Here is a 20,221-nt window from a genome sequence, read left to right as displayed (position 1 = left end):
GTTTCAAGGAGCTCGCAATTTCCCTTCCCACTCCAAGAAGACACATTTCAAAATACCCAAATAAGGAGTTTGCATGCCTAGTGTAACTAAATAATTGAAATAATCTCCATGAATCTTATATCATAATCCATAATGTAAGAAACCTTTCACACTTCAATTAATCAACTTGTATTAACTTTCATAAATATTCCAAATGAAGCGAATACAAGATAATAAAGAAAGTGGAATTTAGAACATAAGAAATCTGACAAACAGGATGAGGCCATTCAGTCTATCAAGCTCATAAAATTATCTTTAAGCCTAATAACAGTAGAAACATTTTACAGTATATCCATGATTGTGATAATTACTATAGAATTTACTGTACCAGGCAGTGGCACAGTGGTTAAGGCTTTGAACTTCAAACCATGAGGTTGTGGGTTTAAATCACTGAGCAAGTCACTTCACCCACCTGTGCTTCAATTTGAAAAACAAAAGAAATGTAACCAATTTTATTTCAAATGTTGTAAGTCGCTTTGGCTTAAGGCGTCAGCCAAATAAATAAATGTAAATTAATATCTGATCGGTGCTTGCTTTAAAAAAAAAAAACAAACAAACAAACAACAAAAACACTTAATTTCCCTTACCATGTATAATTGTTATCGGCAGCTGATCTTGAATACTAGCACTCCCCGATTTTTCATTGCTTCCCATCATCTTTGCGACTCTAAAAAGGGCAGCTGCTTGGTCTCCATTTAGATGGTACAGGTCGATCATTTCTGAGGCCATTTCTACTGCTCTACCCGTGTACTGAAGCTTAGGTGCCCGCAACATTCTAGCAGCTGGGGATGAATCCTCCCCTCTTCTTCTGGTTAGGTATGTCAATCTGGGTGATGGGGTCTGGCCTAAATAATAACAATACTCCCCAATTATCAATCATTTTTTTGAGAACAAATAATAATATTTCTATTTTGAGAATAAAAGTAACAGAAGAGTACAGTACAGCATAAAATTCTTAAAAGGCAAATAAGTAGATGGCTAACAAAATGAGAATTCTGCACTTAAGTCATCCCAGTAAGGAACAAAAGAGGGCCAAAGACATGATTTTAGAGCTATTCTGGGCTTCTCTGCAAATTAAAATTCAATGAAACATAAATGCATAAATGTTGGAATATCAGCAGCTGTTTCGGACTTTTCTTTTTCTGTAGAGGTGATATTTAATTGAGCTGAAAGCTGCTCTACAAAAGTTACAGTACATCTAGTTAATGGTTTCGTTCATAATGAACTCTACACAACGCATTTCTCCCTCCATTCCTTAGCAAACACCAAGCCTTAAGAGTTTTTATAATGGCTGTAATTACAGAAGAGAAAAATATCTAAGGACATGAAGTCGCTATTGTTTCTATTAGTGGAGACTACATCAAAGGCCACATTTTAGCAGCACAACAATTTTTGTACATCCCCAATTATAGCATAATATAACATTGTTAAAATGGCTTAGTCCAGTTCAGGTGATTTGGGGGACGTAGCCTGTTTTGGCTGCATCAGACGTAAGGCATTAAACAGCACCTGGGTCATAAAGCATCAGTCCGTTGCATAGCTCGCTTACTCACACACACACACACACACACACAACCTGAAGGGGTTAATTTAGAATCATCAATCAATCTGAAACAAACAACTTGTGGGGATGGTGCAGGACAACCAGAGTATCTAAAAGAAAACCGATGCAGATATGTGAAGAACATGAAAGCTCCACATACGCAATGAATGGATGAAAGGAAAAATAAAAAAAAATCAAGCACAGGCCTGCTCCATTGTGCCACCTTTTCTGAATATACAGTATACATGTAAATTATCTGATAATACAAACCGGATTCCAAAAAAGTTGGGAAACTATACAAATCGTGAATAAAAACTGAATGCAATGATGTGGAGGTGCCAACTTCTAATATTTTATTCAGAATAGAACATAAATCACGGAACAAAAGTTTAAACTGAGAAAATGTATCATTTTACGGGAAAAATATGTTGATTCAGAATTTCATGGTGTCAACAAATCCCAAAAAAGTTGGGACAAGGCCATTTTCACCACTGTGTGGCATCTCCCCTTCTTCTTACAACACTCAACAGACGTCTGGGGACCGAGGAGACCAGTTTCTCAAGTTTAGAAATAGGAATGCTCTCCCATTCTTGTCTAATACAGGCCTCTAACTGTTCAATCGTCTTGGGCCTTCTTTGTCGCACCTTCCTCTTTATGATGCGCCAAATGTTCTCTATAGGTGAAAGATCTGGACTGCAGACTGGCCATTTCAGTACCCGGATCCTTCTCCTACGCAGCCATGATGTTGTGATTGATGCAGAATGTGGTCTGGCATTATCTTGTTGAAAAATTCAGGGTCTTCCCTGAAAGAGATGACGTCTGGATGGGAGCATATGTTGATCTAGAACCTGAATATATTTTTCTGCATTGATGGTGCCTTTCCAGACATGCAAGCTGCCCATGCCACACGCATTCATGCAACCCCATACCATCAGAGATGCAGGCTTCTGAACTGAGCGTTGATAACAACTTGGGTTGTCCTTGTCCTCTTTGGTCCGGATGACATGGCGTCCCAGATTTCCAAAAAGAACTTGAATCGTGACTCGTCTGACCACAGAACAGTCTTCCATTTTGCCACACTCCATTTTAAATGATCCCTGGCCCAGTGACAACGCCTGAGCTTGTGGATCTTGCTTAGAAATGGCTTCTTCTTTGCACTGTAGAGTTTCAGCTGGCAACGGCGGATGGCACGGTGGATTGTGTTCACTGACAATGGTTTCTGGAAGCATTCCTGAGCCCATTCTGTGATTTCCTTTACAGTAGCATTCCTGTTTGTGGTGCAGTGTCGTTTAAGGGCCCGGAGATCACGGACATCCAGTATGGTTTTACGGCCTTGACCCTTACGCACAGAGATTGTTCCAGATTCTCTGAATCTTCAGATGATGTTATGCACAGTTGATGATGATAGATGCAAAGTCTTTGCAATTTTTCGCTGGGTAACACCTTTCTGATATTGCTCCACTATCTTTCTGCGCAACATTGTGGGAATTGGTGATCCTCTACCCTTCTTGGCTTCTGAGAGACACTGCCACTCTGAGAAGCTCTTTTTATACCCAATCATGTTGCCAATTGACCTAATTAGCGTTTACTGGTCTTCCAGCTCTTCGTTATGCTCAGATTTACTTTTTCCAGCCTCTTATTGCTACTTGTCCCAACTTTTTTGGGATTTGTTGACACCGTGAAATTTTGAATCAACATATTTTTCCTTTAAAATGATACATTTACTCGGATTAAACGTTTGATCTGTCATCTACGTTCTATTACAAATAAAATATTGACATTTGCCATCTCCACATCATTGCATTCAGTTTTTATTCACAATTTGTTTAGTGTCCCAACTTTTTTGAAATCCGGTTTGTATATAAAACAGATCTGGTAGGACTTAATCAATGATTAACTAACGCTCTGAAAAATGTATGACATTATCATGGTGGATTTCCTAGGAACCCACTGGCTAAACAATTGGTCATATTTATTATAGGAGATCTGTACTCCCAGTAGATTATTTTTTCTAAAACTTGTATTTTGAGTTTTCATTTATGTCTTCATGTAGGCTTTACAGACTTCCCTTTGCAGTTTATCATTTAGATTTGTATTTCAAGAATAGCACAGTGGTGTAGAGATCTGCATTATAAATCCAGAGTCCTGGGTCTGAATTCCAGGCGCGGTCACCGTCTGCATGTTTTTCTTTCCATATATTCCCATTCTTATCTTACATCCCCAAGACGTGTGTGTCTGGTTTACCGTCTATTATGAACATAAAAACATAATTAATAAATTAAGCACTTACATTTTAAGCAAATAAGGCATAAGTGGCATTGAAGCAGGCAGAAAGTTTTCTTGAAGGTTTCTCAGTGATGTTAGTTCAGTGCTGGCATTACAGACAAGCAATGCATGTACAATTGCTGTTAAAGTAAATAAAAGTCAATAGAAAGAACAGGAAAGGAAGTTTAAAATGATTTTTAAGCAGAAAACAAATTTTCAGGTTTAAGCTTATTTTAGGCTTATTCATCCCAAGTGTATAATCCTTTAAGTATGTAATTCTTTAATTTCGGACATATATTGAAGGCACAAAAAGAGCTAATTAAAAGATAAAAAACAGACAAGAGACCTTAAATGGGAAAAAAGAGACAGAATGATTGACTCACCCATTACCTGTCAACCAGATAATAAAAATCAAGGTAGGGATGCACCGATACCCATAATTGAAGGTCAGTAGGCCTTCCTTCATCCTTCAGACATCTTTTCTGACTTGCAGAGGAATTGTGACCTTTTTCTAATGGTTGAAAATGTGCAGTGCTATGGAGGATGTTACTGTAGATTAATACCAAGACAGCATGATGTGGATCGAAGTGATAATGGATGAGGTTTCAAAAATGGGTCTCACTTAAAAAGATGCCCATTAGTCCCAAAAGCTTAGTGAAGGGAATTTGAGGTTAATACTGTAAGCAGGGTGGCACATTATCATAGTGGATCCACCATTCCTGGCCATTGTCTATATGAGGTGTGCACAATCTCCCTGTATTCTGCCAGTTTTTCTCTCCCAAACCTTGAATCTATGTAACCTGTGTGATTTTAAGTTGGCCCTGTACGAGTGAGGGTTTGTTTAGCTTAAGTAGACTCTGTTCAGGGTGGGTTCCTGCCTTTTGCATAATGCTGCAAGGATAGGATCAGATGCCGTCATCGCAATTAATCGATTTAACTGGGATTAAGACTGTTATGTTATTCAAGCAGAAGAGACAACAAATGCAAAAATGGTTGTACAGTGTACTTTTCAATTTAAGTCCATTAACATGGATCATTGCATTGTTAATGCTACTGTAACATTTAAAAGAAGTTCAACATGCTCACCATCTGAAAGCCAATTTGAAGGATGATATCCTTTGATAGGCACAATTTCTAGTTCATTTGTTGAAGAAGGTCCAAAAAATGCACTAAAGGCTATGAAGGTGTCATGGGGATCAAAGAGAAGGGTTTTCGATACCACCCACAGATCATCTGCAATGCAAGAGCAAATTGTAAAGGTCAGCTCCAAAACCTGCCCAAATGTGTAAGACTAGTTTTCATTGAGAGATTTAGTGTACAGTAATAAATAACCGTTTCATTCATTACTTTACGCTATAAAGGGACTTTTAACTTAGTCCTGGAAAACCAAAAAATGCTTGTTTTAATTCTAGAAAATAGCAATCAGAGACATTCTGCTAATGGTGTTTGAAGTAATTGTTTGATCAGACACGTGTGTGCTGTTAGCACCGATTTAGAAAAAGAAGATTCATAAAATATGAATTTTAATTACAGAGGAGGCAAAACTACAGATTGCAGTTCCTCCACTGCAGAATACCTGATTTAATGTGAGCAGTGCCCGTTTAGGCCCATCACAAAGCAGCCATTTTATAAATGTGAAACACAAAACCTGAATGAACATAGTGATTATTAATGTTGTGTTTTACGTTTGTAATTAATTTTGACCACTTTGCGGAGATCTGCTTTCGCTTTGACATTAAAGAGTCTTGTTGGCCAGTGTCAAAAAAGCCAAATTAAATCCATTGTGATTTAAGGATGTATAGCAATAAAATGTGAACAAGTCTAAGAGGGTGAATAATTTTTGTAGGCACCCCATTTTGAACTGAAAGCGCTTTAGAAGTCTACAGGAAAAGTCCTTCCGTTGTAATACATCAGCTGCTTTATAGGTATCTCTGACTAGACAATACTGAGCTGTAGATATCTCAAATTAGGGTTTAGATACTTGTTGTACGCATGCACGTCAGTGGATTCTGTCTGAGGTATGTACTCTCACCCTCAATTGAAGAAGGGGCTCAGTTGCTATCCTTAGCCCTACATAACCCATGATTCACTCATGAAGAGAATGCACCACAGCGCAGAGCTCCTTCCCACCATGACTTTGAAAGGCTTTATCAGACATGAAAGGCTCCTGAAGCAAAGACACTGAGTTTGCGTTTCTTTGGTGCCATCAAGCGCACGTTTTATTTGTTTCATTTAAACATTCATTTAGCACCAAAACATTTTAACTTGTAGACCTGCAGTTCCTTCCAACAACCACAGTGTCAAATGAAGACATTTAAGGGACATAGTTTATGAGCTAACCTGCTGCCACTAACAGAGATAGCTGCTGCCAATGCCCGTTTAGTTTACTGGTGTAAACGAAAGACAATTATAAAAAATCTACATGACCATTGGCCTTTAAGAGAAAAAAAAGTGAATTGCAACAGTACACTTAAACACCGCTCAGCCACTCATTGCTTAAATACTTGTAGTTTTGCTTGTCATACTGAACGAACAAAAAACAAATCCATCTCCCAAAAACTCTACAGCCAACTCTATGGCCACAGCGCAAACTTCTTTAAAGATCAAGGCACACAAGTTCACCTTGTTATAATGGAAGTAACTACATAACAGGAGCACTTAAGAGCATACAAGGCATCCCGCAAGCATAACAAGAAGAGAGAGAACCTGGCATCAGCATGGGAGGCATTAAAAACAGTTCCAAAATGAAAGGAGCCAGCCTACTAGTTCAAAGTTTACATACCTCGGCACAGAATCTAAGTTTTATCTTGGGTTCTGCAAAGTTTTATCATTGTTCTAGCTATCCGTTTGATCTGCAGCTTTATGGTAAATTACATAAAGGGCCCAAATAAAGGATAACATCACAGTTTTTACAGCACATGTTGACCCCTGAGGTTGTTACAGCGAAAAACTGTAGTACGTCATCTGACTATTAATGCTGACAAAAATGCTAATATGATAGGAAATCTTGCAGCCTCGAAAAAACAGAGTACCACCATTTTTGTGCCATGCAGTATAAAAGTGCTTTGCACATGTGGAAAAATAATAAATAGTTTGATCAATTTGGTGTACATGACAAAAGCCATGCAGACCCTGTGCACATGACAAGTGCAACTTCTTGTTTCACCTAACGAACAAAAAACCACAAGTGACCAACTGATGAACTAAAACCACAAGTGACCAACTGATGAACTTAAAGGATGTGGTAAATGCTGATCCAAGCAAAATGTTGTAAGACGTAACGGTTTGAAATTCTTGTGCAACTAAAGTCATAAGACAAAGGCCCTATAAAAGATTTGGGATACCGACCCCTCGAGGCAGATGAAGGGCTGGTGTCCTAGGACTGTGCTTCTCTGTCATCTTACCTTTGCCTGGTGTGTATTAATAAAAGATTTTTTACTAACTTTAATTATATCTCTCTGTCTTCAGTCACAAGAAACGACACTGTAGAAAAAGTGTCAACACACAATACTTTTGGTACTCAATAATAGCCTTAATATATTAAACTAGTGACAGTTCAGTAAGTAAGAGTTTAGAGAAATAAAAAGACCAAATTAGGAATGAATTGACAAATGTGTGCAGTACTTTTTAAAACTAGCTCAAAGCAAACCACTCACATCCCAATGTATTAGAGGAACAAAGGTAAACACTTGTTACACACTTACTGTCTGCTTTTTTAGTTCTCCTTCCACAAGTAACATTTGAAATTCTACTCACTAGGAAGACAAAAGATAAATAATACTGTATGTGTTGGTCAGACTATTCAGTGTCCACTACCGAGCAGCAACAGTCCAGCAACTGTCTAACACCTCTCCATTGTCTTCTAATGAGTGGGTGTAGACGTTTAGCAGACTAGTTATTGTGGCTTCCAGTTGTGCTGCATAGAAGTGCGGCTACTAATCTCACAAGACTGTGCACTCGGCTAACGTGGTATCTTGCTACCTGGATACCTTAATAATGGCAGATGATAGACGCAATTATCAGAAAGCTCTGGGGGGGAAAAAAAAAGTTCAAGTAGTGCACGGTGTTCTTTTTGTGGGTTTTTATCTTTGTTATCAAGAGAAATGTACATGAGTATTAAACATATTTGAGTCCTTTTATGGTCCAACACAACTTAAATCAGTCAGTCAGTAGGTTATGAATGACATTTAAATGAAGAGGTGACCTTTGGGGCTCATCATTATTTGAATAGCTCCAAGGCTATGACTGTTGGGATTGCATGCGGTGCACCTTTATCCAACATGACATAAGGGTACATTTTAAAGTAAAATTTTTATTTACATCTTCAACTTAATGCAGAATTTGGATGAATCTGATTTATTAATAAGATGCCGCAGATGTTCTACCAGATGGTTGTGGCGATCGACCTCTTCTATGCGGTGGTGAGCTGGGGAGGCAGCCTAAAGAAGAAGGACGCCTCACACCTGGACAAACTGGTGAGGAAGGCAGGCTCTATTGAAGGAATGAAGCTGGACAGAGCGACGGGCGCTGAGCAGGTTCCTGTAAATCTTGGAGAATCCACTGCATCCACTGAACAGGATCATCTCCAGACAGAGGAGCAGCTTCATCACAGACTGCTGTCACCGTCCTGCTCCACTGACAGACTGAGGAGACCCCACACTATGCGACTCTTCAGTTCTACCCAGGGGGTTAAAAGTTAACATTATTCAAAGTTATTGTCTGTTTTTACCTGCATTGTTATTACTCTTTAACTTAATATTGTTTATTATCAGTATGCTGCTGCTGGATTATGTGAATTTTCCCTTGGGATTAATAAAGTATCTCTCTCTCTATTACACAATCTGTCATGATGTCATCCATTTTTCCTTAAACATTACCTTTGCTGTAGCTTGAAGAGCTCTCCTTTCTGCTTAATTTAAGATACAGTTTGGGTTTGGCATCCTCCAGAGATTCATTATTATAATTTGATTTGCCCTTTTGAAACCTCTTTCGTTGAAAATCAAAGGATTTTCTAGAAAAAAAAAAAAGAAACTGTGATACTGCATCACTAAGCACATGGAATGAAATCTCGTAGTGGTTGAACATGCATTTATCTTTCATCCTTTGCATTTAAATTACATTTCAGTTTCCACAACCAAGGACAACAACACACTTTATACTGTATGTTAAACAAATGTTCCCTAAAATACAGCACACGACAAACTGCTAAATGTCACAGATCTATAAATTCAAACTCATAAACAACTTTCTGGAGGAGCAAGTTTTGAATTGTAAAAATAAAGAGCCTAAAGACAAAGATGTTTCTTCTAATAAGGATTTAAAGCTATGTGGCCTTGCTGTATGGAGCATCACCTACATTAAGACCGGTACACAAACACACTCACCACACAGTTCCTTAACGTATTATTATTTTATAAATTTAAATAAATATATAACAACAGACTGTCAAACAAGCCCAATTGATAAACCAACAGAGACATGACCATAATGAGGCTGTAAATGGGCTATAAAACTATTCACTTAAATACAATTTTAGATTGAAAAATGATGTATTAAAAAAGAAAATGCGTACCTGATAAGCAGATGGCTCTGACTGTACAAAGGGATGTGTTGGCTTCTGATATAGACGGATATGCTGGCCACATCTGACATAACCATTTTTGCTGAAGAAGCATTACATCCTTGCATACTGAATGCGTTCACATCATCAAGCCATTTAAAAAAATTACATCTCTCCAGATTTGGAGCATTGCAGGTATAATAAAATCTACCCTAAAACAAAAATGAAAAACTCTCATAGTTAAATATCCACCTGCAGTGTACCCAAAGGGTGATACAGTGGGTATAGAAAAGAACTCCCCTCCCTTGAAATATTCCTATTTTGTTTGCTTTACAACCTTAAATGAAAACACACACAAAAAATATTTCTTCCCAGCTTTACTTACTCAATGCAATCTATAACATCCAAGTGAAAGAAGTGAAAAGAAACAATTGAGGGGTCTGAGTCTTCAAGAGCAAGTCAAATAAAATGAATTCAAAAGAAGTTAATTAGGAGCAAAAACAGGTCACTAATTAAGAAAAGGGTTACAATGAAAACCTGCAGCCACGGTGGTCCTCCAGGACCGGAGTTGGGGACCCCTGGTATATACAATGTGCAAGTATTCCAACATCATCATAGATGGTGGAGGCCGGCAGGTGAAGCTGTACTTACCTGGTTCTGACCACATTTCTTCACAATGGCCAACTGGGCTGGTTCTTTATGATGACACAATGGAACAACAGGGCCCTTCTTGTTACTATCAGATGTTTTTTCTGCTGTATAGGGAGATATGTCTACTTTTGACAAAGCTTTGTGAAGCTTCTGAGCTAGATCAAACAGCAGGATATTTAGATGCTCTGAAAAACATAAGCAAATTGGCATTTAGTGTTACCTTTTTCAATAACATTTTCACTTTTTTTTGTTCCCGAAATCAATTTACTTAATCTTTCTCAAATACACAGCCAAGAGAAGATCACTGGGGTCAAGGCAGGAAGTACCCTTAGATTGGATGCCAGGCTACTGTGGGGCAAATGTATTTACCATTTGTTATCCTTACCTGCAATGTCTTAAAAACAGTGAAAGGTGAAGTGGAATACCCACAGATAACAATAATACAACATGTGGGGTGTGCACTTAACAGCACAAACACTAATGAGCTTTACATTCAAGAAACACAATAAGCAGGCTGAAATCTGACCCTGGTGTGCAGGTGCCAGGAGGCAGCAGTGTTAATGTTGTGCCAAAACATATAACTTGCAGTATTTTAGCCTATTCAGATTTTATTTATTAACAATATAAACAACAGGCAGCATAGAAATATTACAACCTAGATTTAAATTTGTGGAGTTAATATACACTCGGCCTGGCTTTGTCTGTCATTTCCTCTCCTCTTAGATTTCAAAGACATGCAGGTTAGGATAACAGCTAATTTTAAATGAGCCTGGTGCAAGTATGCACTATGATGGTCTGACACCCAGTCTAGTGCTGGATTTCGCCTTAATAAGGTGTTGTTCAATGTGACCTTACACAGGGCAAGCAGTAAGTGAGCGGAAGAGTACATTGGAGTTGCATTTAATACCTGCTACAATTCATTTGAAAAGTTTAACAAAAAGCTAGCAGAAAAATTAAAATGTGTCCATAAAGCTATAATACCTGTGAGTGCTGCAGCAAATACATGTTTATAATGCGTGCAAGACTGGAAACTGGTAGGAATATGAATCTGCCTCTTGGGAAGATCAACATCAGACACCATAGCCCCACTGGGAAATGACAGCTCTTCTAAAACGGTTTTCTATACAGAAAATACAATCAAAGGTACATCTGAGATATGTGCTATACATAAAACATGAAGAGTACAAAAAAAAGTGAAATATTCATACTAGTATGATGAAATACCAAACATTTATACACACACACACTATGTATAAATAGTATTGTCTTTAGTATTGTCTTCATAGCCATCGATATGGACATTGATAAAAAATACAGTATATGAATAAATATACCATTTTTTAACATTTTTTATACATGTTCAATCCTGATCAGGGTTGCAGCACGGCCGGAGTCTATCTCAGCAAACATAGGGAACCAGGCAGGAGCAATATCCAGAACAGGGTGCCAGTCTATCTCAGGGAAACGCAATCATATCCACGCACTCACTGGGGACAACGTAGCGATGCCAGCCCACCTAACTTGCATGTCTTTACATAGTCGATATTAAAAGTTTACACACTTCTAGATATTTCACCTTTTACTGATGCAAAGGGGAGTGGGGGGCACGGTAGCAAAGTAGTGCTGCTGCCTCGCAACAAGTAGACCAAGGTTTGCATTCTGGGTGCTCCCTGTGTTGAGCTTGCATGTTTTCTCCATTTCCATGTGGGTTTCCTTTGGGTGCTCCAGTTTCCCCTCACATTCCAAAGATGTTCATGTTAGATGAATTGTCATTGCTAAATTGGCCCTAGTGTGCGTCTGTGTGCCCACACTGTGAGGGACTGATGCCCTGTCCAGAAGTTACTCCTGCCTTGCCCACAATAACTGCTGGGATAGGTTCCAGCTTCATCATACCCTTTCCCTGAAGAAGCAGGATAGGTAAATGGATGGATGGATGAAATGAGTTAAATCAAGAACAAATCATATTAAACATAACACAAGATTTGACAAGTTCTTTAATCCAACATTTGCTGATATAAATAAAAATCAGATTAAATTTAGAGAATAACATTGAAAACAAAAAAAGCAAAAAGAATGAGAAGATTCGTAGGAAAAACCATCACCTAACATACTGTATAGTACAGCATATGGATCTATCTGTTCACTGCGGAAATGTGCGCTTCCTAATGAGTAAGAAAGATTATGTATGAGACAGAAAGATAGACAGACAGACAGATAACAGAACTTGATTTATTCCCAGGGGAAATTTGGTCCTTTACAAAAGCTCTTTAAATAAATAAATACATAAGCAAGTAGGTAGGTAAATAAATAAATAACTAAACATGCACATTTGGTCTGAACACACAACTAAATGTAGGGGTGTTAAAAAATTCTGTTTTTTGATACTGTATTAATTCTCCAAAAAAATTGTATTGAATTTTGATTACTAGTTTACATGCAGAGATTCATGGCACACACGGTTTCATTTTGTGTTGTTTCTAAACCCCCAAACGCTAGATAGCAGTGCTGTATGTAATAACATAAACCGAGACTGGGAGTAGTGTAAAGGGACATCACTAACGTTGGCATTAGCAAACCTACTTGACAAGTGAAGTTACCACCAGTGGCTGAATCTACAGAGATATAGATTATATTTGAGAAATACTGTTGCATACTGAGGGCGGCACGGTGGCGCAGTGGGTAGTGCTGCTGCCTCGCAGTTAGAAGACCCGGATTCACTTCCCAAGTCCTCCCTGCGTGGAGTTTGCATGTTCTCTCCGTGTCGGCGTGGGTTTCCTCCTACAGTCCAAAGACATGCAGGTTAGGTGCATTGGCGATTCTAAATTGTCTCTGGTGGGTGTGTGTGTATGCCCTGCGGTGGGCTGGCGCCCTGCCCTGGGTTTGTTTCCTGCCTTGCACCCTGTGTTGGCTAGGATTGGCTCCAGCAGACCCCCCGTGACCCTGTAGTTAGGATATAGCAGGTTGGATAATGGATGCTGCATACTGTGAATGTCTAAACCAGGATCTAAAAATACAAGCACTTTTATTTTTTTAATGATATAGGCACATCTTAATTCCTTTGCTCAGCCTGCACAAAAATAGTGCTGTGATGTTTGAAGTTACAGTGACTGTGATAAATGCAGCTGCAGACCCCACTTGTTCCGATTGTTCTCCAGAGAGTTTTTTTTTGGGGGGTGTCAGAGTGCACAGTTAGCTATTTGTACAGCGCCCCTCAAGTAACTGCAGGTTAAGGGTCTTGCTCAAGGGCCCAACGTAGTAGCATTCTTAATGTCAATGCTGGGACCTTCAAGTTACCAGCCCAAATCCTTTAGCCCCAGAGCCACCGCTATAGTAGAATACTAGCAATATAAAAACCATAGTGTTATAATTTATTAGTTTTCTTCACAATAGTGACAATTACTGGGGTTTAATGTCATAATTATATGGCTCCTTCAAAATAAGCACAAAAAAATGAAAAATAGTTAAAGTAGAGGGTGTGGGTGTGTGCTGCTGACTCCCGTTAGGAGTTCAATAATAATGAGCAAAATTTACTTTTGTGATATAAACAGCTGCTGATACCGAGGACTAAATCAAGTCCTAATACAGGATGTATGATAATTCTTTATTAGATGAAAATAATTCAAACCTGCAAAGTTGTCGAAGCTCCCGAGAGACTGGAAGCACTGCGTTTGCTCCAGTGATTGTAGCCAGGATGAGCTCTGCCTGAATTCAAAGAATGCACCCACTTCCCTGCCATTATACCTTGTTCGCAAACAGGTTGGTACTGTTTAACCAGTGTTTCTTTTATCAGATGGATATTGAGAGGGTCTTCAGGAACATCTTTCTGCATCACAGCCTCCTTTCTCCCACTCTTCTCATCCTGTGTCGTTCCACTCCATTCACCGCTATTTTGAGCTATTCTATCAGACGTGGAAGTGTTTTGATACTTCAGCCATTTACTTTGTCTTTCTTGGGAAGTCACATGTTGTATTGTTGACAGTCTAGGTTCCTGTGTGCCTGCTTCAGTGCCCTCTTTGCAGAAGGCTCTTTCACCCTTTATGTCCCCAGGCCTGACTCTGCAGAAAGAAAGGCTAGGTGAGTGCTTGTGGAAACAGTTCAAGGAGGAAACTGCCAAGCACTGTTCAACCTCGCTGCACTTATTTGCATCTGAAAAGGACTTCGTGTCTGGAGGTACTTCAGGATGATTACATGCCGTCTGTGGGGTGAAGGCTGGAACTCTCACTGAGGAGGTGTGACCAAATGCAGTTTCCCTGCATGCTCCCAAATCTGAGGCAGATTCTCCATCTAAGGCAACATAAGATTAAAAATTATAAAGTGTATTTGTAGTTTATGTTCACAGTTGTAGTAGCTGACTTTGAAAACAAATTTATAAAGTACCATTAGTACTAGGGTGTTGTACCATGTTAGCCATTATGGATGTAGTGAGAAGTTAAGCAAAATGACACCTTTTATTACCTAATTAGAAAAATTACAATATGAAAGCTTTAGCGGCAACTCTGGCCCCTTCTTCAGGCGAGATGTAATCATGCCTTACACCTTTCTAGTTAGCCAATAAAAGGTGTCATTTTTGCTTAACTTCTCACTAAGTACCATTAGTAGATTTTGCAAGCATTGACACATTAAAAGTATGCATAATACTAGACAACCCCACTAAAAGAGTGCCTATAAATTTTGCTTATCTACAGTATATATACACATAACACTCACTCACTCACATTATGGTCTGAATACACAACAGAATGACTAAAAAGCAAGAAAATTAAAAAGAAAGAAAACTGCTGGCTTGGCAGTCCCAGTCCCAGTGAGGCGCTATCCAGGCATATTGCTGTTGGTAGTGTGAAAGAATAAATGCTCCATTTGTATTGCACTTATGTGGATGTGTGTCTCTGTTCAGGGTTTGCTTTCTGATCTGTTAACCTTAAATCCTGTCTCTAGCAAAATACATTTTGTTGTTTAACAATAAGTAATGAACTGGGTTTCAGGATTGTTAAATAGTTTCATACTAGTCATTTTCTTTGCATTGTAACCAAATCTTAAATCGACAGACAGACAGACAGACAGAAACTTTATTAATTCCCAGGGGAAATTCCCATATTCCAGCAGCAGCATACTGATAAAGAACAATATTAAATTAAAGAGTGATAACAATGGAGGTATAACAGACAAGAACTTTGAATAATGTTAACGTTTACCCTCCCATGGGTGTAACTAAAGAGTCGCATAGTGTGGGGTCTCCTCAGTCTGTCAGTGGAGCAGGATGGTGACAGCAGTCTGTCTCTGAAGCTGCTCCTCTGTCTGGAGATGTTTAGTGGATGTAGTGGATTCTCCATGACTGACAGGAGCCTACTCAGCGCCCGTCGCTCTGCCATGTTTGTCAAACTGTCCAGCTCCGTGCCTACAATAGAGCCTGCCTTCCTCACCAGTTTCTCCAGACGTGAGGTGTCCCTCTTCTTTATGCTGCCTCCTGAGCACACCACCGCATAGAAGAGGGCGCTCGCCACAACCGTCTGATAGAACATCTGCAGCATCTTATTGCAGATGTTGAAGGACGCCAGTCTTCTAAGGAAGTACAGGGTGGTCCAGATCTAACTATGCAGATCTAGATCGTCTGGATGACTTTGATTTATGCAGGGACGATTGCAGTTCGGCGCAAAGATGATTCTTCATGTCATCAGTTCGCACACTTCTCGAAGGTCTGGGATTTTTCAGGTGATTTTCTATGTAATAAACTTAAGTTATAGCGTAATGAAAATTGCATAATTAGATCTGGACCACCCTATATATATATATATATATATATATATATATATAGTCGGCTCTGTCCTCTCTTGCACAGATCATCAGTATTGGCAGTCCAGTCCAATTTATCATCCAGCTGCACTCCCAGGTATTTATAGGTCTGTACCCTCTGCACAGTCTCCTCCTCTGATCACGGGGTCCATGAGGGGCCTGGGTCTCCTAAAATCCACCACCAGCTCCTTGGTTTTGCTGGTGTTCAGTTGTAGGTGGTTTGAGCCGCACCATTTAACAAAGTCCTTGATTAGGTTCCTATACTCCTCCTCCTGCCCACTCCTGATGCAGCCCACGATGGCAGTGTTGTCAGCGAACTTTTGCACGTGGCAGGACTCCGAGTTGTATTGGAAGTCCGATGTATGTTGGCTGAACTGGACCGTTGAAAGTCCAGTCCCCTGCGGCGTGCCTGTGCTGCTGACCACAATGTCAGACCTGCAGTTCCCGAGACACACATACTGAGGTCTGTCTGTAAGATAGTCCACGATCCATGGCACCAGGTGTGAATCTGCTCCCATCTCTGTCAGCTTGTCCCTAAGGAGCAGAGGTTGGATGGTGTTGAAGGCGCTAGAGAAGTCCAGAAACATAATTCTTACAGCATCACTGCCTCTGTCCAGGTGGGAAAGGGATCGGTGTAGCATATAGCTGATGGCATCCTCCGCTCCCACCTTCTCCTGGTATGCGAACTGCAGAGGGTCGAGGGCGTGGTGGACCTGTGGTCTCAGGTGGTGAAGCAGCTGCCCCTCTATGGTCTTCATCACATGTGATGTCAGAGTGACAGGCTGGAAGTCATTCAGCTCACTAGGACATGATACTTTTGGGAATGGGGAGATGCAAGATGTTTTCCAAAGCCTCTGGACTCTCCCTTGTTCCAGGCTCAGGTTTGAAGATGCGCTGTAGAGGACTCCCCAGCTCCAGCGCACAGGCCTTCAACAGTCGTGGCGATACTCCATCTGGACCCGCTGCTTTGCTGGCACGAAGTATCCTCAGCTCTCTGCTCACCTGCGCTGCTGTAATTGTGGGTGGGTACGTCTCACCTGTGCTGGTATCAGCAGAAGGATGGGTGGAAGGTGCAGTTCTCGGAGGTGAGAGTTGGTTAGTGTGTTCAAACCTGTTAAAGACGTTGTTCATTTGGTTTGCTCTCTCCACAACTCTCTAGATGGTGGCACCCCGCTTCAAGCTGCTTATATGTACTTAATAAGTATATCATACCCAGAAAATATTTCCTCAGGCAGTCATTAGTGTTATATAAAGGTGATGTGACTTACGACCGGTCTTGTTAAAGGAGTGTAATGGAGTTTAAAGAGAGGCCTTAACTGATAAAACAATGAATGAGCTCTGTAAGAAATAAAGCTGATAATATGTTTACTAACTATGGGTCACCCAGAAGTCACCAGACATGACCCAACTCTTGTTTGATAAAAACTGTGCAGTTTGGGAATTGATTAATGACTTGGCTAAGAGAAAGGGGGGAGTGATTTTCAAACTTTATAGAGTGAGCACTGTGTTAACTGGGTATTCAGGACTTTAACTTTAAAGTTCTGGATCAGCATTAATGCTTATAAAGAGCTCCTTTTGTTAAATTAAATTAAATTAAATACAGTGGCTTAGTTTTCTTTTACAGTATAAAGGAGTCCCAGTACCATTTCTTGACACACTTCTGCTGAATAATTTGTTGGCCGGAAGTCCCAAGTGTCAGTACATTATGGAGAGGTGGGTTGTTCATAATGATGTTCAGTTTTGTTTTACTTCTCTCTCCTTTGCTGCCACCTCCAGGGGTTTCAGTATCCCCCATAACTGAGCCCACCCTTTTAATTGGCTTGTTGATTCGGTAGGCCTCTCTTAAAATGATGTTACCAGCCCAGACTGACTATATCACAAAGTTTTAGAAGATGTGAAGGATGTCACTATCTTCTTTTAAAAAAAAAAAAACCAAAAAAAAAAGCCTGCTCTGCCCGATCTTGTTTATTACTTAATGGGTTACGAGACCAGTCCAGCCCATTACTAATGTGAACCCCCAATTACTTGTAGGAGAGCACCACTTATACAGAAACTCCCTTAATCAGGCACAGAGTTGCTTTGGTGTGGCAAAGGTCAATAACCAGTTCCTTAGTTTTGCTGATGTTAAGGAAAAAACGTTCTTTTAAGGCACGTTAAGTAATTTTTAGACATCTTTATTGAGGTATCCAGTCAGATGATGTGGTACCTTTGAGGTCAAACTACAGGACTGTAAAGCACATAGTTGCCATTTCAGTTCCCATCACTGAGTTATCCAGAACAAGTCACTTGCCCAGCCAATGCTCTCTATAAAACTATGGAAAGCACATTTTTATTGCACTTTACACTTTTAAACTCTTTTCTTAAAAATACCAGTTTATAAAAAAAAATGCACATTATGTCAGTATGAAGAAATGTAAACTTAAAGATGTTAGGAGCAAGTGGGGGACAGTTTCTTCATTTCTGTTCTCCAGGTAGAACATGACCTTGTTTCTGATTCACACAAAAACTTAGGCGAGTTTTTATGCCTTAATGTCAGGTTAAAACATAGGATTAAACTAAACTAGACCTTGATGCTGGTTAAAATGTTTTGTGCATTTAAACTTGAGAACAGATAGTCTAAATGTAAGTGAAGTGAGAACCTGTTTTATAACATGGGATCTTTCTCTGCAAAATGCCCTGTCTCCACAATTCACTTGGCACTGCTTCCAAGGACTGTAGTTAGCATTTGTTCTCTTAAGTAAAACTTGTTCATTACAATGTGAGCAACATAATAAACTGAAGTCAGAATAGTACGCAGAATAGAATAATAAGTACACATTAAAAAAAATGGAAAATTGAGATGATTTGTAAGAGAGATTAATTCATGCATTTCTAGTAGTATGGACTACTGCAATACATTAGTCAGTGGCAATTCAAACCAATCTACATGCAACTTTCAGTTCATTCAAAACACTGCTGCAAGAATCACTACAAGAACTAAAAAGAACAACCACATAACTCCTGTAGTTAACTTGTTACACTGGCTTCCAGTTAAACTAGGGTTTATTTAAAAATCCTTCTTCTTACATATAAAGCCCTAAATGGCTATGGTCCTGCTTACTTGTCTGAATTTATCATCACTTACAAATCGGAGCAAGCATTAGGACCCAGTCTACTGAAGACTTATAAAAAAAAGCAGAAGGTTGAATATTTAGTTACAGGACTAAAGATGAGGAATGATCTGCCTGCTTATGCAAGAAGATGCCCCTTTGGTTCTCAGCATACCCGGACTGTCAAAGCTCTGTGTGTTAACCATTTATATAAAAAGTATACAAACCCTCCTCTAAACTATCAATGCTTGACCAATCTCAAATTCTGATCACTTTTTCTATAGAATTTTAGTAACCCTACCTTTGTTATAGCTTCTTAATAAAAACGCTGACTGTAAAGGCACCTGTTGTGCTGGTGACTTTGCCTAGAACACAAAATAAAAATATAAACAAATTAAAAAAAAGTAATAATATCAAAATGAATTAAATGTTACCATATTTAGTGAAGGAAACAAATGATAAGATGAAGAAAATTGTGAGCCAGCTCAGCGTGACCAGACAGCCAGCATTTCTTGAGACAATCAGATGTTTCAGCCCCAATTTACGTTTCCCAAATAATTCCTCAAAAATCCTTTTCATTCCTGTATTTTAGATTGCTAATTCCCCACTGCAATAAATAACACACTGTAGTGAATGACCAGTCATACTGGTGCCGATCAAAACTAACAATATTTGACCAATCAATTGTCCATCGACTGCACCTAGGTCAAGCTTGCACCATGCAAAACATCAATTCAAGCAAAGTATGGCCTTCACACAGTGAATGACATGATCAGCACCATTAGCTAAGAAAGAAATATTTCAAAATTATGTAAATTATATAAATTTCATATATTTAAAAAATTGGTTTGAGGAAAAATTGTGACTTACTAGAAACCATGTTTTAGAGCCATGAGTTAGCTAGTCATCTAATGGCAGGCTTTGCACTTCATTATTGCTTGGCTACTGGTTAAAAGATTATACTTGAGTATAACAAATTATACAGAGTTAATTTTAGAAATTTAGAGAATGACCTACATGTGAAAGTTTGCATATCCAGTGATGCATAAATAACCAGTACAGTATGTATATTCTTATATACCAGAATAGTATGTAAGAAATGCTTTACTGGAGAATCCAATAGCCCAGTTTAATACTCCCAATTAATACATCTGGTAATGGAAATTCAACCACCAGTTCCTTTAAAATTAAATGTTAATTTTTACCACTGTCGTCATTTTCTTGAAGAACCATAAATTTGGTACTTCACTGGGATATTCATAATAAAAAATATATATATAATTC

At 39.1% G+C, this 20,221-nt stretch overlaps 1 protein-coding gene across 1 annotated transcript in view; it reads right to left on the bottom strand.

The window, feature by feature from the left end:
• LOC120532098 (protein ZGRF1-like) overlaps positions 1-20,221 on the bottom strand; it is a 64,693-nt gene that overhangs the window by 25,620 nt on the left and 18,852 nt on the right. Inside the window, exons 10-18 of the mRNA XM_039757999.1 lie at positions 19,239-19,302; positions 13,684-14,342; positions 11,040-11,178; positions 10,059-10,243; positions 9,420-9,619; positions 8,725-8,858; positions 4,934-5,080; positions 3,873-3,987; positions 627-847 (exon numbers count right to left, since the gene is read on the bottom strand). Of these exons, the coding sequence (XP_039613933.1) occupies positions 627-847; positions 3,873-3,987; positions 4,934-5,080; positions 8,725-8,858; positions 9,420-9,619; positions 10,059-10,243; positions 11,040-11,178; positions 13,684-14,342; positions 19,239-19,302 (1,864 nt within the window). The remainder of the gene's footprint in view (positions 1-626; positions 848-3,872; positions 3,988-4,933; positions 5,081-8,724; positions 8,859-9,419; positions 9,620-10,058; positions 10,244-11,039; positions 11,179-13,683; positions 14,343-19,238; positions 19,303-20,221) is intronic.

Source organism: Polypterus senegalus, chromosome 7 (genome assembly GCF_016835505.1).
Source record: "Polypterus senegalus isolate Bchr_013 chromosome 7, ASM1683550v1, whole genome shotgun sequence".
NCBI classification, from domain to species: Eukaryota; Metazoa; Chordata; class Cladistia; order Polypteriformes; family Polypteridae; genus Polypterus; species Polypterus senegalus.
This window is presented reverse-complemented; position numbering and strand designations above follow the sequence as displayed.